At 38.7% G+C, this 27,298-nt stretch overlaps 1 protein-coding gene across 1 annotated transcript in view; it reads right to left on the reverse strand.

Moving 5' to 3' along the window:
- FTO (FTO alpha-ketoglutarate dependent dioxygenase) overlaps nt 1-27,298 on the reverse strand; it is a 403,968-nt gene that overhangs the window by 304,700 nt on the left and 71,970 nt on the right. Inside the window, exons 5-6 of the mRNA XM_060172141.1 lie at nt 14,119-14,198; nt 4,733-4,876 (exon numbers count right to left, since the gene is read on the reverse strand). Coding sequence (XP_060028124.1) covers nt 4,733-4,876; nt 14,119-14,198 — 224 coding nt within the window. The remainder of the gene's footprint in view (nt 1-4,732; nt 4,877-14,118; nt 14,199-27,298) is intronic.

Raw genomic sequence — 27,298 nt, forward strand, 5'->3', positions numbered from 1 at the left:
TCTTAGAACTGAGACCAGTACTGACCAGTAGAAATATAATACAAAGCACATTTTACAATGTGCAAATAGAATACTTTTAGAAAGTTTTTAAAAAAATAATAGTCATTAAAACAAGAAACATTTGGGGATATAGAAATAGTATAGTGGTTATGCAAAAGATAAAAATTTCTCCTTTTTAAGTGTAAAGTTCAGTGACTTTTAGAAAATCTATGATGTTCCTTTGTTAGACAATCAATTTCCCCCCTCATATTAATTAAATAGTGAGTTATATGACTACAATTTAATAGGTGTGTACATAAACACCATTCCCACCACCAAAAGATTGTGTCCCATCCCACCCACCCACCCCCACCCCTACCCCCACCCCCCCCACCCCCGCTGGCCCAGGAAGCCGCATGTCCATCTCCCCCTTACCACAGAGTTTTTACTTTGGTGCCCTACTTTCAGTTTAGTCAGATCCTGCATTTAGTTTCCCTTTCAGATCTTCTTACTCAACTTCTGTTGATGAGTGGCATCATCCCATACTCATTTTTATCTTTCTGACTTAGCTCACTTAACATAATTCCTTCTAGCTCTGACCAAGATGGGTCAGAGAAGTTGAGTTCATTGTTCTTAGTAGCTGGATAGTATTCCATTGTGTATATATACCATAGCTTTCTCAGCCACTCATCTGTTGTTGGGCACTAGTACCTTTTTAAATAGATTTTATCTTTATTTATTAGTAGAGACGGCCAGACATTAATAGGAAGGGGGAGATAGAAAGGAAGAAGGACAGACAGACACCTGCAGCTCTGCTTCACCACTTGTGAAGCTTTCTCACTGCAGGTGTGGACTGGGGGGCTTGAAACAGGGTCTTTGCACATTGTAACATGTCCATTCAGCCAGGTACATCATCACCCACCCCCATTAATTTCTTCCTTAACATAAAGAATGAAGACGTTTAGCTCAGAGTTTCACCCAATAAGACTTTTCTTTAGGCTAGTGATGCTGACTTTCCATATATAAAGAGATAATATAAAACTTCTTTTAAAATGATCTATATAAAAATGACCTGATTTGGGAGTCGGGCTGTAGCGCAGCGGGTTAAGCGCAGGTGGCGCAAAACATAAGGACCGGCATAAGGATCCCGGTTCGAACCCCGGCTCCCCACCTGCAGGGGAGTCGCTTCACAGGTGGTGAAGCAGGTCTGCAGGTGTCTATCTTTCTCTCCTCCTCTCTGTCTTCCCCTCCTCTCTCCATTTCTCTCTGTCCTATCCAACAACGATGACAACAACAATAATAACTACAACAATAAAACAACAAGGGCAACAAAAGGGAATAAATAAAATAAAAATATTTTAAAAAAGACCTGATTTTAGAAATGTATTATAATGCACATGGTTCAGAGATTTTCAGCAGCAGCAAGGCTTGTAAAACATTGACTTGTGGGGTTTAAACCTGCTGGGCCTCATAGGCTATAGACTGCAGTGGATACATTAAATCAAGGCATTGACACTTGCCTAGGATCCACCTCCAATTCCCCTCAACCCTTAGTGAGAGATGACTTTTTATGGGTCTCTGTGTTTCCCTATGTCTTGTAAGCAAGATACAAACTGCCTTTTGTTTCTGATTCTCTCATTGTAAGGATGTTTATATAGCGAGCAACCTTGGAAGAATCTCCCTCCAGAACAAAGGGCAGATTTGCTAACAAACTTGGAGGGCAAAGACAGTGTCTTGATTTGGAGGAAAGGACAGGCATGCCAGCTACCCACTATAAAAGATTCAGAGTTCCTTAGGTCAGGTTTCTTTTCTATAATGCTGCACATGTGCACATGTTACCTGGCCCACTTTGCATTGCCTAGTGGAAGTAGTGGTTTGGAGACCTCTAACACACACACACACACACACACACACACACACACACACACACACACACACACAGGTTGGCAATTGCAACTGTTGTAATTAAAAAATAACCTTTGTCTCTGACCTAGAAGTCTCATATCTTATATCTGTATGAAACTATGGCAGTTTGGGGCTGGGTGGCGGTGCATCTGGTTGAGCGCACATGTTACAGTGATCAAGGACCGAGGTTCGAGCCCCCGGTTCCCACCTTGTTGGTATGCTTCTAGTTCTGCTTCTGGGATCCCTTCTGTTACACTGCTTGACGTTGTGGTCTATTTACATGATCATTCTGTTACATTGGTTTGGTCTCACTCCCCATAACTACGAGAGATTTTGGTTTAGTCTTTGCCTTTTCACACTTCTTGCTTCTCCCCGCCCCCTATCCTACATATTTCCTGGGTTCCTGACGCTGCCGTGGGAGGAGAAAGATGGAGGACAGAATTGTGTGGTGACTAGATTATATTAGTTTTTTGAGCTGTGGCTCGTGAATAAAGAAATACAGCTTCTCCACTCAGCCTTGTGTCTCTGGTCATCTCTGTCTTGCGCCCGTGAAGCCAGCCCCAGAGAAAACAACATTATGGCGCCCTGAACAGGGCCAAGAATCTTGACTCCACACAAATGCAACAGACCAAAGAAGATCAGATAAGTAAAGCCACAATGGCCTGCCTTTCTACTTATAGAGAGGTTTCTAAAAGCCTCTACTCTTTCTTCATGAGACAGTTTCTCCATCTCTGGAATATTTCGTTATGGGCCACACTTTGGTTTCCGCCTACCGCTGGCCCACCGGAGCCTGCTCACTGCCGCATGACGCAGGGTGCTGGGCACAGACTCCCTCTGCACTGCTTGGCTGCCGGGAGCAGGGCAGCAGGCATAGCAGGCAGAGCTGCAGCCCATCCTGGCCACCGCCTCAGGGTACCTCAGCCCGTGCCTTCTGCACGGCCAGCCCTCCCACCCTCCTGCTATGAAGTCTGGGCAGATCCCAGACCACCCAGAGACCACGGGCTCCCTGCCGGGACTGGGCCCCCTGGCCGAGATCCCCAGATCGGCTCAGAAGGCAGAGGAGCTAGAATATGCAGACATACATACAGTGATGGCAACCTGCAATTCCTGGAGGTGAAGTTGCACAAGAAGCCACCGGACAACACCCCCACCCCCGAACAACTAAGACAGTACAGATCTAAATTCGTGTTTAAAATGATATGTCTTCGTAACAAAAGTTTTTCTCCTTGTGTATTTAAGACCATGTTTATGTGTGTGTTTGAAGTTTGGTAAACATTAACTTTAAGGTTAGAAACGTAACTTTAAGGCTACATTCTTACCAGGCAAAGTTAAATGAAAAAGGTTTTCAACATAATTCTCATAAAGGTAAAATTAACTTACATTTAAAGTCTGAGGTAAAAATTAGTTAAAAATCAATATATTTTAACTAAGTTGGTCTAAAAAACCTGCGCACACCTAGGGTGTGTCTCCATCTTATATGGGTGTAACAAAGGGTAAAAAAAAAAAAAAAGACGTTGTTGATATGTGAAGCTCTCAAACACCTTCTCAATTAGAAACGGTGGATTGCACAATGGTTATGCTAATGATTCTCATGCCTGAGGCTCTAGCAGTGGTTCTTTGCCTTACCACATTTTATTGTGCTTAAATTGGTTAAGAAGCCGTAAAATGAAACAAGAAAGACCTTCCAAATTTATAAAGATACTTAAACCAATTATAATCATCGAGTTATCAATTGTGATAAACTTCTAACCTGCTACAAGTTTTGTTTCACAAGTAAGTGAATTGCAGCTGTCAAGTTCTCTACAGAAAAGCGGAATTCCAGCAGCTGACCTTCCTCATGCAACAATTCACCCCCCGGCAATTCTTCAGTGGACATCTGCTTTGAACTGGCACTTCTATCGGACTTACTGGTACACAACACTACAGTAGCTTCCCTTTTTGCTGCTGGGCTTCTCAAAGGCTGACTGCAGCCAGCTACCTTGGCTATAGAGTCCTATAGGCCATACCCCCCATGCTAGGTAATGTCCACAGAGGCAAGAAATGCCCGTCGAGGCAAGAGAAGCCCACAGAGGCAAGACATGTCCTTTAGCTTGATAAGAGAAGCCCACAGAGGCAAGAAACGGCCCCCTCTGGCCTTCCCTTGGCATCACACTGGTTCTTGTTGCTCGCTTACTTGTTCCTCTATGTTTGTGCCAGTTGTTTTTTTTTTTGAAAATGCCTGTATGATATAGGTTTCTGTTCACCCCACACTCCTGATACTATGGTCAATTAGTTAAAAAGAAAAGGGGGAATTGTTGGTATGCTTCTAATTCTGCTTCTGGGATCCCTTCTGTTATATTGCTTGACATTGTGGTCTACTTACATGATCATTCAGTTACATTGGTTTGGTCTCACTCCCCCTAACTCTGAGAGTTTTTGGTTTAGTCCTTGCCTTTTCAGCTTCTCCCCGCCCCCTATCCTACATACTTCCTGGGTTCCTGATGCTGCCGCAGGAGGAGAAAGATGGAGGACAGAATTGTGTAGTGATTAGATTATATTAGTTTTTTTAGCATGGCTCGTGAATAAAGAAATACAGCTTCTCCGCTCAGCCTTATGTCTCTGGTCATCTCTGTCTCGCACCCGTGAAGTCAGCCCCAGAGAAAACAACACCACCTGCAGGGGGAAAGCTTTGCAAGTGGTGAAGCAGTGCTTCAGGTGTCTCTCTGTCTCTCTCCCTTTCTATCTCCACTACCCTCTCAATTTCTGGCTGTCTCTATCCAATAAAGATAATTAAAAAATATATAGAAACTATGGCAGTTTGCAAATAGAATGGAATTTCACACCTTTCACATATCTGGTAGGTACTTACCTCATTATGGATATCTTCTCCCTGCTTCAAAACTATAGGCTCCAAGGACTTCAAAGATACATCACCATTGTCTGCCACATCACGAATATTCTGCAGAGCCAACTGGCAGCGCTGTAAAATATAATCCAAGGTTCCCATCGAACACTGTAGAGATAGAACCATCAATCATGATTATAAGCAAAAGTCCAAGTTTACCATGCCTCTCTTCCAAAGACTGTTCACATTTGTCTTGACTGCTTCCATACATTCACCAGTTGCCCCCACAACTCAACCTACACTTCTTAAGAATCATTATAGTGTTTACTAGACTATGGCTATCAGTTTGGCCTTGCCTGGGTCACTCAGCTTCCTGGTTTTTTTTTTTTTTTCTTATGTGGAACTCATAACCTTAAATAAACAGTAGTTTCTCAAGCTAAGCTTGACTCACTTTACCTTCCTATTTACATACCTACCTAATTTATCTACCTACCTAAATTACTTCCATATTAACTTGTTTAGTTAGCTATCATCTATCATTCACCCATCCACCCACCCATCCATCCATCCATCTATGCACCCATCCATTCATCTATCAATTTATCTTCTTCATATACTGGAACATTTAGAACTGAGTGCTAAAAGAGACTTAACAAAAAGTAATTAGATGAATACTAATAAAACCATGAAAACAAGAACACTGAGTTTATCACAATAACCTTTGACGTAACAATAAAGAAAGGTATCCAAACAATGGAACTGATTCAAAAGCACACAAAACACAGTAGAAATAGTGTGTGTATGTGTGTGTGTGAGGGGTGTGAAGCTATAAACACAGTGCAAAAACAAACTTTTTCTTTCCTGCAGAAAGCATACACCAGACTGTCATCATCTATCTAGTTTGCTGAATCTTCAGCAGTATAAATTATTCAAATAATTCAGAATATGTGGCTCAAGGCCATAAGATGTATTCAAAGGCACAGCTTAACTATCAGGGTATTAGCAAGGGCATAGGTAACACCCCTCTCTTAGACTTTGAAAGCAAAACAGGTCAAATGGAAAACTTCCTTTGAGTAACTCAGGAAAGTAGAGGATGGAGTATTACATGTGGGTTTTGATAAATATGTGATTCTATAGAATGATAAAAAGCAAGTTATGCATATACTTTAGACCCAAGAAGCACAATGTATTTTTAAAGTATTTCAATTTTACTATTTATAATTTAAACTGATTCCTTAGAAATGACCTTGGAGGCTAATACCCTGATATAAAAATTTATTTACAGTTATTCTCATTTTATACAATGCGACATGAATAAGCCTGGGAAAATCAAAGCTATGTGACAAAAACAAAAATGTGACTACTATGGATTTTAGTATGAAGATCCATGAGTGCTGGGTAAAACAAAAGCAGGCAGTTCCAACTTGCTACAAAGGGGGGGGGGGGAGAAGTGAATTACCACTCACTTTTGTTCCATAGCTAAACCTACAACATCATTCAAAGGACATTGTCTTTATAAATTTATCCTACTTGCACTTTTATTCTCCATGTACACAGTGCCCAACATAAGGCACTGTTAATTGCAATGCTATATACAAGATTGGGAGGGAAAAAAACCCCTAAATTTAGCATTAACAGAAGCCAGACCTTCTACCTTCTGCAACCCACAATGACCCTGGGTCCATGCTCCCAGAGGGACAGAGAATGGGAAAGCTATCGGGGGTGGGGTGGGTTATGGAGACTGGGTGGTGGGAATTGTGTGGAGTTGTACCCCTCCTACCCCATGGTTTTGTTAATTAATCCTTTCTTAAATAAAAAAAAATTTAAAAAAAATTTAGCATTAACAAAGGATCAATTAAATGAAATATGGTATGAGTCATATTTGCAGCCTCTCCCCATCCACTACACCCCAGCCAAAAGAATATTTTTGCTTTCTGGACTTGCAGAGCTTTATATGATATACAGAACATAGTCAGACTAGATTATTTTATTTTCTAAGTTTCAATGTGATCAAATTCAAGTCAAAATTTATACATTAAGTGTGAACAACTCAGAGGTGTTTTTGTTTTTTTTTAAAGAATACATTTTAAAGAATACATTGTGCAAACATCCCAACAATTATATTTGGAATATTTTTATCACTCCAAAAAGGAACCTTAAACCCCTTTACAGTAATTACTTCCCACTTGTACTAGCCTTCCCACCTAGACCTTGTGTGACCACCAATCTAGTCTCTATGTATATATATTTGACAATTCTGGGCTTTTTTTCTATACACAAATTATACAAAGTTCTTCTAAATGCATATGCTTTACATTTGCAACTATGTTCTTCCATTATACAGGTTACATATAAAGTGTGTTTGTGTGTGTGTGTGTGTGTGTGTGTGTGTGTTTTGCCAGAGGCTGAACCCAGATCCTTGTTCATGAAAAGAATGTACTCTAGGAAAGTTTTAAATTTGATGGAGCCTCATGTATCTATCTTTGTATTGTATCAGAAAAACCACATTACCTTCCACAAGAATTACATACTAATTAGTATTTACCACCCAGAATTAAAAAAAAAAAAAAGCAGATTACTGCACAGAGAAAGGTATCATTTGCATGAAGCTATTTTTAAATTATACATATTTGTTTACATATGTATTGAATATCACTAAAAAAGTGAATCTGATAACACCAGAATCTGAAAAGACTCTGGTAACACCACTTGCCTCTGGAGAGGTGGAGCTAGTTGACTTGAAAAGAAAGATTTTAACTATATAGCACTTGACACTCCTTGAATTTTGACCCATTTGAATATATATATCTATTCAAAAAAAAGTTACACATAAAATTTAAGTGCAAAAGAAAGTACTTTGTGTTGAATCTTAAGCATGTTCTTTCACAACCGAAAAAAACTAAAGTCAAATAGATGTTGAGAGATATCAGGCATGATCAATCACATGGAGCCAAAAACTGAATAGACTTCTGTGATTATAATTAATTTCACAACATTATTTCCATAAAGTAATCTGTTTCCTACAAACTATGAATAGACAAAAGAAGTAGCATATCATTTTGCTTGGCACAGATTAGATGAGAATTTTAACACTTGTGAAACAGAGCAGATAGGAACAATTGAAGGTTATAAAGTAAAGAATAAGTGAGGGTTGTGAAGTTATATGGATTTTCCCCCCCCCTTCTATTTAGGAAAATAATGAAGTACCTTTAGTGTTGGAAGGAAAGCACCATTTCCTTTTTTATTATAGTAAATATTGATGTAACAAGTTAAATAAATTACATGTAATTTTTTAAATTGTCTACACATAGTTATAAAGAGCATTTGCATGTCAATGGACATGCTGTTTTCATATAGTTCATACAAATTATTAAAAACGATTGGTGGTTGGGCGGTGGCATGCCAGGTTAAGTGCAAGGACCTGAGGAAAGATCCCGGTTCTAGCCCCCGGCTCCCCACCTGCAAGGAGGGGTTCGCCTCACAGGACATGAAGCAGGTCTGCAGGGGTCTATCTTTCTCTCTTGCTCTCTATCTTCCCCTCCTCTCTGTTTCTCTCTGTCCTATCGTAGGAAAAAAAAAAAAAAAAAAAAACTATGGTTTTCAGGCCTGTGAAATAGTTAATTGGATAGTGTGTTACTTTGCCATGTGCCTAACCTAGGTTCAAGCTACCCCCCAACCCCCACCCACCACACTGAAGGAGGTTTCAGTGTCTTTCAAACTCTCTCTTTGCCTCTCTATTTCTACCTAAATTTTCAAGTTCAAGAAAAGAAAAAACTATCTTGTTCAATGGTTGCCTATTAAGGTGATAATAATTGAATTAACTAGACATTCAGGCATTAAAGTTCAGAAAAAATTTTCAGTACTACCAATCATGCTAGAAATATATCATTATAGGGGCTGGGTGGTAGTGCACCTGGTTGAGCGCACATGTTACAGTGCACAAGGACTCGGGGGTTCAAGCCCCTGGTCCGCACCTGCAGGGGGAAAGCTTTGCAAGTGGTGAAGCAAGTCTGCAGGTGTCTCTCTGTTTCTCTCCCTCTTTATCTCCCCTCGTCCTCTCAATTTCTGGCTGTCCCTACCCAATAAATAAATAAAGATGATATAAAATTAATTAATTTGCATTTCTCTAATGATAAGTGAAGTGGAACATTTCTTCATATGTCATGTGTATCTTTTCTTTAGAAAACTGTCTGTTTAGTTCTTTGGCCCATTTTTTTTTTCTGGATTATCTCTGCCTCTTTTGTAGATTTGTGCTAATTCTGTATAGACATATGATATCAGTCACTTGTCTGATGTGTGACTTGCAAATATCTTCTTCCATTTACTGGGATGCCTGCTTATTCTTGTGTAGTTTGTTCTCCTTCTTCTCCTTTCTTCTTTTCTTTTTCTTGAGAACTATGTTGAATAACAGTGGAGACAGTGGATATCCTTGTCTGGTTCCTAATTTTAGCTGTGGGTTTGTAATAAATGGTCTTTATTATGTTGAGGAATGTTTTTTTTATTTCCAGTTTCTGGAGGGCCTTTATTATAAATCGGTGTTGGACCTTGCAAAATGCCATGCCTGCATCGATATGACCATGTGATTTTTATCTTACTTTTTGTTCATATGAGGAATTACATTTATTTGCAGATGTTGAAGCATCCCTGTCGCTCAGAGCATTTATCCAGTGGACACTCAAGCACTACTTACAAGGGACATATGCACCCCTATGTTCCTAGTGACATCATTCACAATAGCCAAAGAATGAATACAGCCTAGATGCCCATCATCAGATTACTGGCTAAAGAAATTATGGGATATATTCCATGAATACTACACTGAGATCAAAAAGATGATATTGTGTCCTTTGGGACAAAATGGATGGACTGGAGGTGATTGTGCTTAGTGAATTAAGTAAAGAAAAGAAAGACAACTACCAGATGGTTTCACTCATGTGGAATTGAGAGATATCTGATTTACATGAACTCGCCAAAAACAAACAAACAGACAAAAATTCCAAACAAAGCATAAACAAGCAAACTGTTTGAAGACTTATAAAAACTATGGTGGTTATCTTTGGGATGTGAGAGGGTGTTGATACAAAACTTTGATTGTGGGTGAAAATGTTTTTAAAAAGACAGATGGGGGAGTCGGGTGGTAGTGCAACAGGTTAAGTGAAGGTGGCGCAAAGAGTAAGGACCAGCATAAGGATCCCGGTTTGAGCCCCTGGCTCCCCAACTTCAGGGGAGTCACTTCACAAGCGGTGAAGTCTTCCCCCTCCTCTCTCCATTTCTCTCTGTCCTATCTAACAAGGATGACATCAGTAACAACAATAATAACTATAACAATAAAACAACAAGGGCAACAAAAGGGAATAAATAAATATTAAAAAAATATTTAAAAAAGATAAGTAGATAGATTGATTGATTGATTGATTTAGAAATAGTAGTCAATGGGCCAGTCAGTAGCACACCAGGTTAAGCACACATAGTAGGAAGCACAAGGAACCCAGTTCAAGACCCCAATTCTTCAACTGCAGGGGCTTGCTTCACAAGCGGTAAAGCAGGTCTGCAAAGTGTCTTCCTTACTCCCTATCTCCCCTACCCCTCTCAAGTTCTCTCTATCTTATGCATTAAAAAATGGGGGGGAGGGCACCCAGGAGCAGTGAATTTGTAGTGACAGCATCAAAACCCAATGATAACCCTGGGTACAAAAAAAAAAAAAGTAGTCAACCCATATCTGTCTCCTTGGGAGAACTACTGCAGTTCAGTTTCCAATGGAAAGAATGAGGACACAGAACTCTGGTGGTGGGAATGGTGCATAATTATACCCCTGTTATCTTATAATTTTATAAATAAATATTAAATTACTAATAAAAATAATGATTTTTTATAATTACTTTAAACTCTAAAGTAATTTTTTAAAACCTATACTACCAGCTTCATATGTAATAGAATCAAAAAACTTTTTTTTTTAAGACTAGATAGTAGGGGGTCAGGTGTAGTGCACTGAGTTAAGTACACAGAGTGAGGCCCAAGGAAACCCGGTTCGAATCCCTAGCTCCCCACCTGCAGGGGTGGGGGGGTTGCTTCACAAGCAGTGAAGTAGGTCTGTCTTCCTCTCCTCTCTCAATTTCTCTCTGTTCTACACCATAACAACAACAGCAGCAGCAACAACAACAATGGAGGGGTGCAGAGGGCCACCAGGAGCAATGGATTCCTAGTGCAGGCACCAAGCCCCAGTGATAAAAAAAAAAAAAAAAAGGCTAGATAGTAGTAGTTATGTTACAGTGCGCAAGGACCCAGGTTTGAGTTCCCAGTCCCCACCTGCAGGGGAAAAGCTTCACAAGTGGTGAAGCAATACTCTCTCTCTTCCTCCTTATCCCCCTTCTTTCCTTTTGATTTATGGCTGTATCTATCCAATAAAGATAGATAATAAAAAAAATTTCTTTTTAAAAAAAGAGACTAAAGGGAGTCGGGCTGTAGCGCAGCGGGTTAAGCGCAGGTGGCGCAAAGCACAAGGACCGGCATAAGGATCCCGGTTCGAACTCCGGCTCCCCACCTGCAGGGGAGTCGCTTCACAAGCGGTGAAGCAGGTCTGCAGGTGTCTATCTTTCTCTCCTCCTCTCTGTCTTCCCCTCCTCTCTCCATTTCTCTCTGTCCTATCCAACAACGACAACAACAAGAATAACTACAACAATAAAACAACAAGGGCAACAAAAGGGAATAAATAAATAAAATAAATATTAAAAAAAATAAAAAAATAAAATATAAAAAAATAAATAAAAAAAGAGACTAGCCTTCCATACAAAAGACTTTGGTGCTTTCTATCAGTTATTGGTTTTTTTTTTAAACTTTTTTAAAATAATTTTTATTCATTTTAATTAGAGAGAGAGAAAGACCAGAGCACTGCTCAGCTCTGGCTTATGGTGGTATGGTACTGGGGATTAAACCTGGACTTCAGACTTGTGCCTCAGAGCCTCAGGCACAAAAGCCTTTTGCATAACCATTATGCTATCTCCTCAGCCCATAGTTATTGGGTTTTTTATCAGTATAGATTTAAAATAGTAAAGATAGTGGTACTGGCAGTAATAGTATCTGAAGCAATGTGGCAATAGTAATAGTGGCTAGGCCAGTCAACACACTAAACTATTTGTATGTATTATATAATTTAATGAGATCTTGTGGGGACAAGAAGACAACAATTCTATCAGGTAGAATTGTTCTCAGCAAGTATATTTTCCTCAAACTTTTTAACATAAATAACTTTTATGTTTCTAAGATATTATTTGTCCATTTGTTCAATGTTTATATCTTGTTTATATCTTAAAATAAAAATGGATGTTTAAAAAGTTAGTGGCCATAGCTCTCTCAAATTGGCAGAATATTTAACAAGAATTCAAATATTTAGATGCATGAGTGAATGGAAGTCAGAAGAAAAGGAGATACAACGAGGAAGGAATATTTAATGGGCTTGCTGGCATCTTGACTTAAATAGACATAAATACACTCTGTGCTACATAGCAACATGAACAGATCACTAAAACTGATACTCACTATAGTACATATATGACATGAATTTACAGATTCACATGTACTCGGGACTGAAGCTGTTTGTTTCCTAGTTATTTTGTTGTATCTCTCCTGCTCAACTTTCTCATACTGAGACATGATTAAGAACTCAAGCTATAGGAGTCCAACAGGTAGCTCAATGGGTAGAGCACATGTCTTACCATCAGAATGGCAAGCCCAGTACCTGGGGAATTCCAAGAGTGGAGATGCAGTGATTTGGTGTGTGTCTCTCTGCACAGCCACCCCACCCCCATTTCTAAAAATACAGAACCAAAAAAAAAAAAAAAAAAAAAGGACTGGTTTGCAATGGACACAACATAGCTTCAAGCCTGGACCCTACTACAATGGAGGAAGCCTTAGTGCTACGGTGCATCTATCTATCTATCTATCTAGTCTACCTAATCTATCTTATCTATTTGCCTGCCTACCTAAAATGTGTGAAGTCCCAGACAGGACCAAAAAAATATATATATATAGTGATAATAATTGTCCTGGATCATGACTCAGTGGCATTGTACATGCACAAGACCCTTTGAACCACATTAAAAAGTCCCAAAACCTAGATATACACCAGTTTCTGTGAGAGAGAGCATATGTTCACATGTATCCATAAACTACTGCAAAATATATACCTGAAAGCAGAAGTACACTAGAGTTTGCAGTGAGTATCCCCCTAACACTTCCTCTCCACTATTCCAAGTTTTGGGTCCATGATTGCTCAACAATTTGTTTGGCTTTGTATGTTAACTCTCTTTTCAGTCACCAGGTTCCAGATGTCATCAGGATGCCGGCCAGGCTTCCCAGGATTGAAGACCCCACCAATGTGTCCTGGAGCTCTGCTTCCCCAGAGACCCACCCTACTAGGGAAAGAAAGAGGCAGACTGGGAGTATGGACCGACCAGTCAACGCCCATGTTCAGCGGGGAAGCAATTACAGAAACCAGACCTTCCACCTTCTACAACCCACAATGACCCTGGGTCCATGCTCCCAGAGGGACAGAGAATGGGAAAGCTATCAGGGGAGGGGGTGGAAAATGGAGATTGGGTGGTGGGAATTGTGTGGAGTTGTACCCCTCCTACCCTATGGTTTTGTTAATTTATCCTTTCTTAAATTAAAAAAAAAAAGAAGCAAACAAACAAGTCAAGCTATTAAGCAAAGCATAAAACAAGCTTGAATATGAGTTTGACTTAGAATCCTTTCATGATTATTTCCCTTCTTAACTAAGGTTACAGACCCCTAGAGTGACTAGGTTTCCCTCTTCTCTGAAGTTTCCATTATGAACTTGTCTAATCAGATGACCATCAGCCATTGCAACTGGTAGAAGAATCTAGCAGTAATATTTGGGTTGTGGGCACATCTGGGAAGCTTAGAAATTCCTTGGAACCACTATAAAGTTGCCCTTAATTTACATTTACATGCCCAACAGCCTGACCAAAAAGCTTAGTACAAAGTAAATTCTTAGCAATCTGAACCCTGTCATAGATAACACATGCACACACATACAAAATTCACCCTTTTTGTTCTGGTCATCTACTGTCTTTGGCCTTGACAGATACAAACCTTTCAGAAAATCTCTAACTAGCTACACTTGCCAATGATATTAACCCTCATTAAAAAAACATAACATCAAAGGAGCAAAATATACTTGCCCTGTGTTGTGAATACACTTTTTATTATTTTAATTGATACCAATCCAACACAGCTCAAGACCCAGAAATCAAGTAAATAAAGGCTAAAGTCAAGTTAGATGGATGCAATTTTCCTTTCAAAAGCTCTTCCAAAGCCCTATGATAAATTGCTCATTCAACCACTTCTGTCACATCCAATTAGCTTCGAATCAAATTTTTATTTACACTCACCTCTGCGACTCGATGGGTAGAACTAAACCGAGGAGGTAAACCAGCCAAAACACAGTGTTGATGGGTGGCATTGAGATCATCTGCAGGAAAAATACCAAAAATAAATACACATACATATTTATTAGTCATTAAATACTATTTCATCAAAGTACAAAGTAAATAGTAAATCCATCATCCAACAAAACCGACAATGACTAAGGAATTAACACATACTTAGTACCTCTACATCATTCCGTATTAGTAGGATGACTACTTAAGTATAATAGTCAAAGTCATGACACATTTAAGAATAAAAAGAAATGTTATTAATAATTATTCCAGAACAGAAAGGTGTAAGCCAGGACCATACTTAACCAAAACAAGATGTATCATTATGCTTTCTGTGTGTGATCTTGTGAAAACTCCTCACCACAAAAATTTACTATTGAAAGGCACTGGGTGATTGCACACTTGGTTGAGAACACAAGCTACCATTCTCAAGGACCAGGGTTCAAGCCTCCAGTCCTTACCTGCAAGGGGGAAGCTTCACAAGTTGTGAAGCAGTGTTGCAGGTTTATCTCCCCACCCCCCACAACTCCTCCTTCCATCTTAGTTTCTCTGTCTTTATCCATTAAATGAACAAATAAACAATATATTTTTTCAGTTACTATTTTTTACTATTTTTACTATTTTCATTTACTATTACTTACTATTTTTCATTTACTATTAAAATATCACTATTTTTTCATATTACTATGTCCATTTACTATTGCACTTCTTTCACTTTCTTGTAATATATCTAATCTGTCTTCAGAATAAACAAAAAAATCATTTTATTTGGGGTTGAACATCTTTTTCCTGAAAATTTGCCTCTTTCTCTCCTCAAAGTATCAATTTTGCCTAAAAATTTTCCAGGCAATCAACCAACTCAATGTGTTGCAAAGTTTGGCTTTCACAACAGGATTAATGACCATGGATTCATGACCCAAGAATGGAGTAGTTGGTAAATTTGTTGGATGAAGAACATGCCTATAATCACATGTAATGGGTGAAAAACCTATAACCAAGTTATTGCATATTCTAAGAGCTGATGCCACATGTAAGGAAAATAATCTGCATCATCACAGCTTAGGATATCATTTCCTCTATCACAAAAAAAGGAAAAAAAAAAGAGAGAGAATTGAACCACACTAATGCCCTGCAATGCAGGATTTCACATATAAGCAGTGTCAGTTTCTATTTATTTTGATTTTAATTTTTTGGTTTTTATTGATAGGATAGTGAGAAATTGAGCTAAAGGAGGAATACAGACAGGGAGAGAGAAAGAGGTGCATCTGCAGCACTGCTTCACCGCTCAAGGAGTGCCAGCCCCTGCAGATGGAGACTAGGGGGTTGAACCTGAGTCCTTATGCATGGCCATGTGTATGCTCAAACAGGTACACCACTGCTCAGCCCCTGCAATGCTAGTTTCTCACTAAGATAATAAGGAAGATGACAACTTAAGCTAAAAGGCGAGGACATACCACTTAAATCTGTCAGCCAAACAACTCCAGTATAGACATATATCATTTTATTGCATTTCACATCTGCACTTTGCAGAAGCTTCAATATATGTATGGTGTGCTAGATGGGCTTTTTTTCCCCACAATTTTAAGATCGGTGGTAACCCTGAATTGAGCAAGAAATCAGCACCATTTTTTCAACAGCATGTGCTCACTTCTCATCTCTGTGTTACACTTATTAAAGATATATACATTGTTTTTTCAATGTAATCCTAATGTGCATTTAACAGACTACATTATAGTATAACTATAACTTCTGTATGTCATAGGAAACCATACAATCTATATGAGTCACGTTATTGTGGTATCACTTTATCACAGTGGTTTGGAACTGTTTCTGGTCATTACAAAGTAACAGCAACAAGGTTTACTCCTGACTTAAACAGCTCTCAAACAGAACAAGAACAGGAAACAAAGTCTCCTGACACTAGAACACAAAGCAAGATATGATTTCGCAGAGATCAAGACAGGGAAAATCATACAGCTTTCAATTATCTTTCTTGCTGAGTAGTAAAGACAAATCTCCAAGCATATGAAGACCAAGGAAATAAAGATTTGTATGGCTACATACTAGAATGGAAGAATCTTCACAGTGAGCTAGTAAGCATATATCCACAGAACCGTTTCTTTAAGCCTGTGGCTGATTACTGGCTTATGCATGTATGAATGCAAACTTCCCAAGGGCAGGTAAGAAAGCACCAGCAATCAGTAGGATGAATGATCTCAGATGTAAGACGGGGACATGAATACTTTTTTTATTTTCAGTATCCAGGATAGCTCTTTAAACATAGATGAAGAAATGATTAAAGAGAAAAATAAGAACAAAGAACACATGTAACAATAGGGGGAAAAAAGAGAAAATGTTAACAAGTAAGTTAGCTATTAATCCAGCAGCACCACTAATCACCAGTAATCCAAACACTCCAATTAAAGACAGGCTGTTGGGAGTCAGGCGGTAGCGCAGTGGTTTAAGCACACGTGGCACAAAGCACAAGGACAGGTGTAAGGATTCGGGTTCGAGCCCCTGGCTCCCCACTTGCAGGGAAGTCTCTTCACAGGCAGTGAAGCAGGTCTGCAGGTGGCTGTCTTTCTCTCCCCCTCTCTGTCTTCCCCTCCTCTCTCCATTTCTCTCTGTCCTATCCAACAACAACGACATCAGTAATAACTACAACAATAAACAACAAGGACAACAAAAGGGAATAAATAAATATAAAAAAAAGACAGGCTGTCAAAGTGGATATGAAAGAATGACCCAACTGTATATCGTGTAGAAGAAATTCACTTTAAGTATAAATGCAAAAATATTAAAAAGGATGGAAAATGATATATTGTGGCAATACTAATCAAAATACAATTAGAGTACATATATGTATTTTAGACAAAGCAGACTTCAAGATAGAGAAAGTTATCAGGGATAATAAGTCTTACTAAGTAAAGATTAAGGTGTCACTTCTTCAAGACAAAAAGTCTTAAATATAAAAATCCCAAATATGTGCATGTCTGATTCTTCTTCTTCTAGCGTTTGCCCTTCTTTCGTAGCCAGTCAACAGCGTCAGGTTGAGCCTGATGTAAAGTTTCGAGACCTCCTTTGAATCTGGAGAGGTGGCAGTCGTTGACTATGTGGGTCATAGTCTGTCTGGAGCCGCAGGGGCAGTTCGGGTCGTCTCTGGCTCCCCAGCGATGGAACATAGCGGCGCACCGTCCATGGCCTGTTCGATAGCGATTGAGGAGGGCCCAAAGATACACCAGGGACAACCAGAACATGAAGAAGAAATTAGACAGATCCCATGATTACAGATGAAGACTACAACATCCCTCTATCAGAAATGAACAGATTTACCAGGCAGAAAATAAGGAAGGATATAGCTGTACTCAACAGAACAATCAGCTGGACATAATTGATATCTCTTGATAATTTAAACAGAAAATCATAGAATACACATTCTCCTCTATGTCATATAAAATATTCACCAAGACAAACCACATTCTGGGGAAAAAAATAAAGTGTAATTTAACAAATTTCAAAGAAGAGAACTTATATAATGTTGAGTAGCAGAGCAGAGTAATTAAACTACAAGTAAGTAATGGAAAGATAAGTAGATGATCAAAGGCTAAATTCCAAGAGAAATTTTAAAATATTCTAAATTACTAAAAGTGAAAATACAAGCACTGCTAAGAGGGTGACTTGTAAAACTGAGTGCATATATTATTAAAGATATACAATCAATAATATCAAGTTCCACCTTAGAAAATTAGAGAAAGTACAGCAAATCAAATGTAAAGGAAACAAAATGTAAGAAATAAAATTAGAGGGAGTTGGGCTGTAGCGCAGCAGGTTAAGCGCAGGTGGCGCAAAGCACAAGGACCGGCATAAGGAGCCCAGTTCGAACCCCGGCTCCCCACCTGCAGGGGAGTCGCTTCACAGGCGGTGAAGCAGGTCTGCAGGTGTCTATCTTTCTCTCCTCCTCTCTGTCTTCCCCTCCTCTCTCCATTTCTCTCTGTCCTATCCAACAACAACAACAACAACAATAATAACTACAATAATAAAAAAACAACAAGGGCAACAAAAGGGAATAAATAAATAAAATAAATATTAAAAAAATATTTATAAAAGAAATAAAATTAGAGGGTAGGTGGTGACATACCCAGTAGAGCACACATATTAGAGTGTGTGGAACAATGGAAGCACTGGGTTCAAGCCCCCAGGCCCCAATTGTAGAGGGGAGAGTTTCACAAATAGCGGAGCAGTGTTTCAGGTGTCGCTCTTTCTCTGTGTCTCATTCTTTACCCAAATCAAAATTAAATAAATAGCCATTGGGAGTGGTGTACCATGACTATGAAGGTACTGAGCACAATTAATAAACCACATGACAAAAAGTGTGAAATAAAATAAAATAAAAACTAGAAAAAAATTAATAAAATTAAAATAGGTAAGCAATGGAATGAAGTTGGCTATTTGAAAGCACCAATAAAAATCAGTAATTAGTTTTTTTTTTTTTAAAAAAAAGATGTTAATTGGGAGTCGGGCGGTAGCGCAGCGAGTTAAGCACATGTGGTGCAAAGCACAAGGACTGGCGTAAGGATCCTAGTTTGAGCCCACGGTTCCCCACCTGCAGGGGAGTCGCTTTACAAGTGGTGAAGCAGGTCTGCAGGTGTCTTATCTTTCTCTCTCCCTCTCTGTCTTCCCCTCCTCTCTCCATTTCTCTCTGTCCTGTCCAACAGTGGTGACATCAATATCAACAACAATACAAAAACAATGAAAAACAACAAGGGCAACAAAAGGGAAAAATAAATAAATAAATATTAAAAAAATCTTTTAAAAAAGGATGTTAATAATAGCAGGAATAAAAAAAAATTACTAAAAAGCCTATGGCCAGAAAAAAAGGTAGCAAAGTAATGTTAAAAGGTAGCAAAGTTCTGTGTTAATTAATTTGATAAATTTAAATGAAATAGACAAATTCTATGAAAGAAACAATCAGAAAAAAAAAGAAAAAAGTTTCATAAGAAAAATTAACAATCTGAATAGCTCTATATCTACAATAGATTTTAAATCAATAACTGAGAACCTTCCAAAACAGAAATCACTAGATCCAGATAGATTCAGAGATGAATGCATACCAAACACATAAGGAAGAAATTATAGCAGGTCTATACAGTAACAATATTTTTATACTTTCCCCATATTTGGGGGCTATTCAATGCCCTGATCCAGCTTTCTAGTTCTATTTCCAACTCTGACACCACCTCCCCAGACAATACCTTTGGCCCACCTGCATGTTAGCTGTCAGGCTCAGGCAAAAATTAGCAAAGTCATGGGCCTCTTGGAATATACCTAAAATAAACCTACTAGCTTTTTCCAAAATGGAGACTCCCAAATCTCATCTGCTATATTCTTGCCTTTAGGTCCTGATTATTTAACAATTTGTTTTGTGTTATATCTTAAAACTTTTTCAGCCAAGTTGCAGATGCTACCATGACGCCAGCTCAACTTCCCTGGGCAGAGGACCTCATCAATGTGTCCTGGAACTCCACCTCCCCAGATTCCTACCGAACTAGTGAAAGAGAGAGACAGTCTGGGAATATGGATTGACCTGTTAATGCTCATATCTTGTAGAGAAGCAATTACAGAAGCCAGACCTTCCACCTTCTGCACCACATAAAAATCTTTGGTCCATACTCCCAGAGGGATGAAGAACAGAAAAGCTTTCAAGGGAGGGGATGGGATAGAGAGTTCTAGTTGTGGGAATTGTGTGGACCTGTACCCCTCTTATCCTATGGTCTTGTCGATCATTATTAAAACAATTAAAAAAAGATATACATAAGGAAGATTTCCTGATTATATAAAGTCAGCAATGCCAACTACCTAATACAATAGCCAGACATCACCTTTGGACAACTCAGTTTGTCAAAGGGACTTAAAACACAAAATGGATAAGAGAGAGTTTCTTCAAGTGGTACTGGAAAAACTGGGTTGAAACATGTAAATGAATGAAACTGGGCCACTTCATATGGCCCATGAACAAAAGTCAACTCCAAGTGGATCACATACATCAACATCAGATCTGAAACTGTTAAATACAAGTAAATACGTAGAAGGAAATACTAGCAGAACATTTCATGATCTATGCTTCAGAAATGTCTTCAAGAACTCAAATTAGGGGCCGAGTGGTGGTACACCTGGTTGAGCACATGTATTACAATGCACAAGGACCTGGGTTCGAGCCCCCAATCCCCACCTGCATGAGTAAAGCTTCACAAGTGGTAAAGCAGGCCTGCAAGTGTCTCTCTGTCTCTCTTCCTCTCTATCACCCCCTTCCCTCTTGATTTCTGACTGTCTCTATCCAATAAATAAAGATTAAAAAAAAAAAAACTCAAGTTCAACAGCAAAGAAAGCACAAACAAAAATAAATCAATGGCAAGCTGAGGTATCTAGATAGCACAATAGTTATGCAAAGAGACTCTCATGCCTGAGGCTCCTAAGTCCCAGGATCAACACCCTTGCGCCACCATAAACAAGAGCTGATCAGTGTTCTGGTAAAATAAATAAATGAATAAATAAATAAATAGGACTACACCAAACTGAGAAGCTTCTGCATAGAAAAAGCTATTATCATTCAAACAGAAAGGCAGCCTACAGAATGGAAAATCTTTATACAACATACTGCAGATAAAGGACTAATAAGCAAAATACAGAAAGAACTCAATACACTTACAGAGAGAGAAAGAAAAAAAAGCAACCCAATTTTAGAAAATGGGAAAGGGTGAAGACAGAAACTTCACTGAGGAAGAAACTGAGAAGGCCTACAGATACATAAGAAGGTGCTCAAAGTCACGGATCATCCAAGAAGTGCAAATAAGAACAATAAGATACCACTTTATAGTTGTGGTAATGTCATACATCAGAAAAGACAGAAACAAGAAATGTTGGAGAGGATGTAGGAGGAAAATGGACACTTTTGCTCTGCTCGTGGGAATCTAAGTTGATCCAACCCCTGTGGAAAACAGTTTAGAGATTTCTCAGAAAACTAGAAATGGACCTACCCTATGACTCAGAAATTTCTATCCTAGTGATTTATCTAAAGGAAACAAAAACACCTATTAGAAGAGACTTATGCATACCTATGTTGACAGTGGCACTATTCATTTATTTGTTTATTTCTTTATTTTACCAGTTCAGGCACCACTTCCAATCTTTTTCACCAACAAAAAGACTGCTGAAAAGAGGAGAGGACTCCATTAAGACTCACCAAATGCAAATGTGAGTCTCCACTGCTACCGCCCTCAGAGGCTGGAGCAGCAGGGAGGAGGCCATGTGCTGAGACCAGGGGACAGAGAACTAACTAGGAAACTCAGGAGAAAATCTACACTTTGGTGGCCTAGTGGTGGGGCTGTGTGGTGGGAGGCTTTCCATATTGTTCTCCTGATGAGAACATAGTGAATAGATGCCTCAGAATCTACATACTATAAACGGTGCATGTTTAGAACCACACAGGGCCCAGCAGTGCTGCCTAGCTTGGCAGAGAAGCTGAATTGAGCAAAGACCTTTGGATACCTGGGATATGAGAGTCTCTTTGCATAAACATTGTAATATCTGTCCCCCACTCTGCTTTAACTCTTGGTCAGGAGTGAGGGATTAAGCTAAGAAGCCTACTTATAGTTTAAAAGCCCTCAGGCTTCCATAGCCTACTGGGAAGAAAAAGAACAAAAGAGGCATTTAAGCCACTGTGCTCCAAATCAGGGATTAAAATAATATTGAAACTACTGGCAATTTCCACAACTGTGAACCCTTTAATTACCTTACTTAGAAACAAGTCAATCCAAGCAGAGTGATCAGTAATTTGAATAGTACTGAGAGAGGGACCTCATAACATACTATATAAAATGGTTAAACCAACAAGAAGAAATACTGGAGAAATGAACCAGGACAAGAATCCACCTAAAAAGCCCCCCAAAGGTTGAAGCACAAAATAATGAGGTCAACATCCAAACACTAGTTAAGGAAATAATCACAGGAGTGAGTAAAGAGTTTGAAAGAATTGTCATCAGAAATGCAGAAACAACAAAGGAGACTGTGGAAGAAAACACTAATTATCTCAAGGTTATTAGAGAACTGAAGGCTGAAATAGCTGAGCTAAGAATACAACTTGCTGAACAAGCTAAAACAGTATTAGAATAGGGTAACAAAATAGATGAACTCCAGAAAGCAGTAGAGGGGAGAGAGAAGAGAATCAATGAGGCTGAAGACAGAAGTAGCAAGATCGAGGACAAATTAGACACAACTAAGAAAGAAGTAAGAGATCTCAAAGAGACTAAAAGATACTGAAAACAACAACAGAGAGGGAGGGGAAGAAAGCATTCTTCAGGCCATAATAGCTGAGAACTTCTCTAGTCTAGACAACATCAAAGGCATAAAGGTTCAACAATCCCAGAGGGTCCTAAACAGAATTAACCTAGACTCAAAGACACCAAATACAAAAGTAAATTCCATGTGGATAAAGGACTTGGATGTTAGACCACAAACTATCAGATACTTAGTAGAAAATATTGGCAGAACTCTTTTCTGCATAAAATTTAAAGACATCTTCAGTGAAATAAATCCAATTACAAAGAAGACTAAGGCAAGTATAAACCTATGGGACTACATCAAATTAAAAAGCTTCTGCACAGCAAAAGAAACCACTACCCAAACCAAGAGACCCCTCACAGAAATGGAGGAAGATCTTTACATGCCATATATCAGATAAGAGGCTAATAACCAAAATATATAAAGAGCTTGCCAAACTCAACAACAAGAAAACAAATAACCCTATTCAAAAAGGGGAAAGGACATGGGCAGAATATTCACCACAGAAGAGATTCAAAAGGCGGATAAACACATGAAAAAATGCTCCAAGTCTCTGATTGTCAGAGAAATGCAAATTGTGAGTGAAGTGTTAACTTCACTCCTATGAGACTGTCATAAATCAGAAAAGGTAACAGCAGCAAATGCTGGAGAGGTTGTGGGGTCAAAAGAACACTCCTGCACTGCTGGTGGGAATGTAAATTGGCATAACCCCCTGTGGAGACCAGTCTGGAGAACTCTCAGAAGGCTAGAAATGGACATACCCTATGATCCTGCAACTCCTCTCCCGGGTATGTAGCCTAAGGAACCCAACACACCAATCCAAAAAGATCTGTGTACACATATGTTCACAGCAGTACAATTTGTAATAGCCAAAATCTGGAAGCAACCCAGGTGCCAACAACAGATGAGTGGCTGAGCAAGCTGCGGTATATATACACAATGGAATACTACTCAGCTATAAAAAACAGTGATTTCATTGTTTTCAGCCAATCTTGGATGGAGCTTGAAAAAAATCATGTTAAGTGAAATAAGTCAGAGACAGAAGGATGAATATGAGATGGTCTCACTCTCAGGCAAAAGTTGAAAAACAAGATCAGAAGAAAAAATACAAGTACAACCTGAACTGGAATTGGTATCTTGCACCAAAGTAAAAGACTCTGGGGTGAGCAACGGGGAGAGTACAGGTTAAAAAAGGATGACAGAGGACCTATTGGGGCTTGTATTGTTATATGGAAAACTAGAAAATGTTATGCATGTACAAACTATTGTATTTACTGTCGCATGTCAAACATTAATTCACCAATAAAGAAATTAAAGAGAGAGATTCATATAAGCCAGTGAAATAGGTCACAGGGATAGTGTACTGCTTTGCAATGTGTGTGATATAGATGAGGCCCAGCCCACTACATTGAAGGAAGCTTCTATTCTTTGATCTCTTTCATAGTCTCTCTATCTTATTTATTTATTTATTCTTTCACTTCTTTGGTTAGGTTTATTCCAAGATATTTTACTGATTTTGTTGCTATAGTAAAAGGAATTGATTTCTGGATTTCAACTTCTTCTAACTTAGTGTTTGCATAGAGGAATGCCACTGACTTTTGAATGTTAATTTTGTAGCCTGACACCTTACTGTATTGCCTGATGACTTCCAAAAGATAATTGCTGGATTCCTTAGGTTTTTCTATGTATATTATAGTGTCATCTGCAAATAGGGAGAGTTTGACTTCTTCTCTTCCAAACTGTATGCCTTTAATTCCTTGCTACTGCCTGATTGCTATGGCAAGAACTTCCAACACTATGTTGAACAGTAATGATGATAGTGGTCAGCCCTGTCTAGTAACTGATCTGAGGGGAAATGCTTCCAGTTTTTCACCATTGAGTATGATGTTGGCTACATGTTTGCTATATACAGACTCCACTATCTTCAGCAATTTTCCATCTATTCCCATTTTTTGTAGTGTTTTGATCATAAAGGGATGTTGGATTTTGTCAAAGGCTTTCTCTGCATTTACTGATATGACCACGTGGTTTTTGGTCTTGCTTTTATTGATGTGGTGGATCCCGTTGATTGATTTATGTATATTAAACCAACCTTGCATACCTGGGATAAACCCCACTTGGTCATGATGAACAATCTTTTTAATATTATGCTGTATCTGGATGGCTAGAATTCTGTTCAATATTTTAGCATCTATGTTCATCAGAGATATTGGTCTGTAGTTTTCTTTTTTGGTTGTGTCCCTGATCTGCTTTTGGTATCAAGGTGATGTTGGCTTCATAGAAGCTGGAAGGGACTATTCCAGTGTCTTCAATCTTCTGGTAGACTTTTAAAAGTAGAGGTATTAGTTCTTCTTTGAAGGTTTTGTAGAATTCATTTGTAAAACCATCTGGTCCAGGACTTTTATTTTTGGGAAGATTTTTGATAACTGTTACAATTTCATAAGCAGTGATGGTTATCTACTTCACGTTATCTAGTTCATGTTATCTACTCCTTTATTTAGTTTAGGAAGTTTGTAGGTATCTAGGAAATCATCCATTTCTCTCAGGTTCTCTAGCTTGGTGGCATATAGTTGTTCATAGAAGCCTCGCATAGTATGTTGAATTTCTGTGGTGTCTGTTGTGATATATCTTTCATTTATTATCTGATTTATTTGGGTCTTCTCCATTTTTTGTTTTGTGAGTTTGGCTAAGGTTTGTCGATTTTGTTCACTCTTTCGAAGAACCAACATTTACTTTCATTGATCTTTTGTATGGTTTTTCTATTCTCAGTGTTATTTATTTCTGCCCTAACTTTAGTGATTTCTGTCCTTCTGGTTGCTTTAGGATTCCTTTGTTGTTCTTATTCTAGGTTTTTAAGATGAGCAAGCAGGCTGTTTATTTGTTCTTTTTTTGTTTCCTAATGTGTGCTTATATGGCTTTAAACTTCTCTCTCAGTACTGCCTTAGCTGTGTCCAAAATATTTTGATACCTTGTGTCTTCATTTTCATTGAACTCTCGAAACATTTTGATTTCTTCCTTGATTTCCTCTGTGACCCAGTAGTTGTTAAAGTAGTGTACTGTTGTGCTTCCATATTTTGGGACTACTACTAATCTTTTGTTGATTGTTAAGTGTCAGTTTAATTACACTGTGGTCTGACAAGATGCATGGGATGATTTCAATACTCTTGAATTTGCTGATGCTGTCTTTGTGGCCTAATATATGGTGTATCCTTGAGACTGACCCATGTGGACTAGAGTAAAATGTGTATTCCAGTTTCTTGTGATGAATGACTCTGAAAATGTCAACTAGTTTGAGTTTATCTATCTCCTCATTTAGCTCCCTCATGTCTTTACTGATTTCCTCCCTGGATGATCTGTCAAGTTGAGAAGGTGGAGCATTGAAGTCCCCTACTATGACTGTGTTGCTGTTAATATATTGCTGTAGCTCTTTCAGTAGATGTTTGAGTTATTTAGATGGCTTCTCATTGTGTGCACAGATGTTAATAATTGTTAAGTCCTCTTGATTGACTGATCCTCAGAGCATTAAGTAGTGTCCATCCCCATCTTTTTTAATTTTATCTATTTTAAAGTCTATTGTGTCAGATATGAGAATAGCTGTTCCTGCCCTTTTTTGTGGGTCATTGGTTAGTATGATAGTTTTCCATCCTTTCACTTTGAGTCTGTGCTTGTATTATTGAGTTAGGTGGGTTTCCTGTAGGCAGCATATTGTTGGGTTTTGTTTTCTGATCCATCTTCTTACTCTGTGTCTTTTAATAGATGAATTCAGGCCATTGACATTTATTGATATCAAAGATTGAAGATATTTTAATGCCATTCTTGTAGAGTTTTCGAGTGTTCTGATATATAGCCTATTTATGGTGGTCTGACTGTTTATAGGAGACCTTTCAAAACTTCGTTAAGGGCAGACTTGGTGGTAGTGGATTCCTTCAACTGTTGCTTGTCTGAAAAACTTCTTATGTCTCCATCTAGTCTGAATGACAGTCTAGCAGGGTACAGTAGTCTTGGTTGAAAGCCTTTCTCATTGAGCACTCAATAGATATCTTGCCATTCTCTTCTGGCCTGTATGTGTTTGTGTGGAGAAGTCTGCTGCTAATTTTATGGGTTTTCCTCTGTAGGTGACTCTTTGTTTTTCTCTTGAAACCTTCAGGATCCTTTATCCTTATTCATTTCCAGTCTAAATATGATGTGTCTTGGTGTCTTCAAGTCTGGATTAATTCTGTTTGGGACCCTCTGGGCTTCCTGAACCTTTATGTCTCTGATGTTGTCTAGACTAGAGAAGTTTTCAGCTATTATGGCCTGAAGAATGCTTTCTTCCTCTCCCTCTCTTTCTTCCCCTGGTAAGCCAATAATGCGTATATTGTTTTTTTTAAATCATCCCATAGGTCTCTGTTGTTGTTTTCAGTATCTTTTAGTCTCTTTGAGATCTCTTACTTCTTTCTTAGTTGTGTCTAATTTGTCCTCGATCTTGCTACTTCTGTCTTCAGCCTCATTGATTCTCTTCTCTCTCCCCTCTACTGCTTTCTGGAGTTCATCTATTTTGTTACCCTACTCTAATACTGTTTTAGCTTGTTCAGCAAGTTGTATTCTTAGCTCAGCTATTTCAGCCTTCAGTTCTCTAATAACCTTGAGATAATTAGTGTTTTCTTCCACAGTCTCCTTTGTTGTTTCTGCATTTCTGATGACAATTCTTTCAAACTCTTTACTCACTCCTGTGATTATTTCCTTAACTAGTGTTTGGATGTTGACCTCATTATTTTGTGCTTCAACCTTTGGGGGGCTTTTTAGGTGGATTCTT

This window comes from Erinaceus europaeus, chromosome 2 (genome assembly GCF_950295315.1).
Source record: "Erinaceus europaeus chromosome 2, mEriEur2.1, whole genome shotgun sequence".
NCBI classification, from domain to species: Eukaryota; Metazoa; Chordata; class Mammalia; order Eulipotyphla; family Erinaceidae; genus Erinaceus; species Erinaceus europaeus.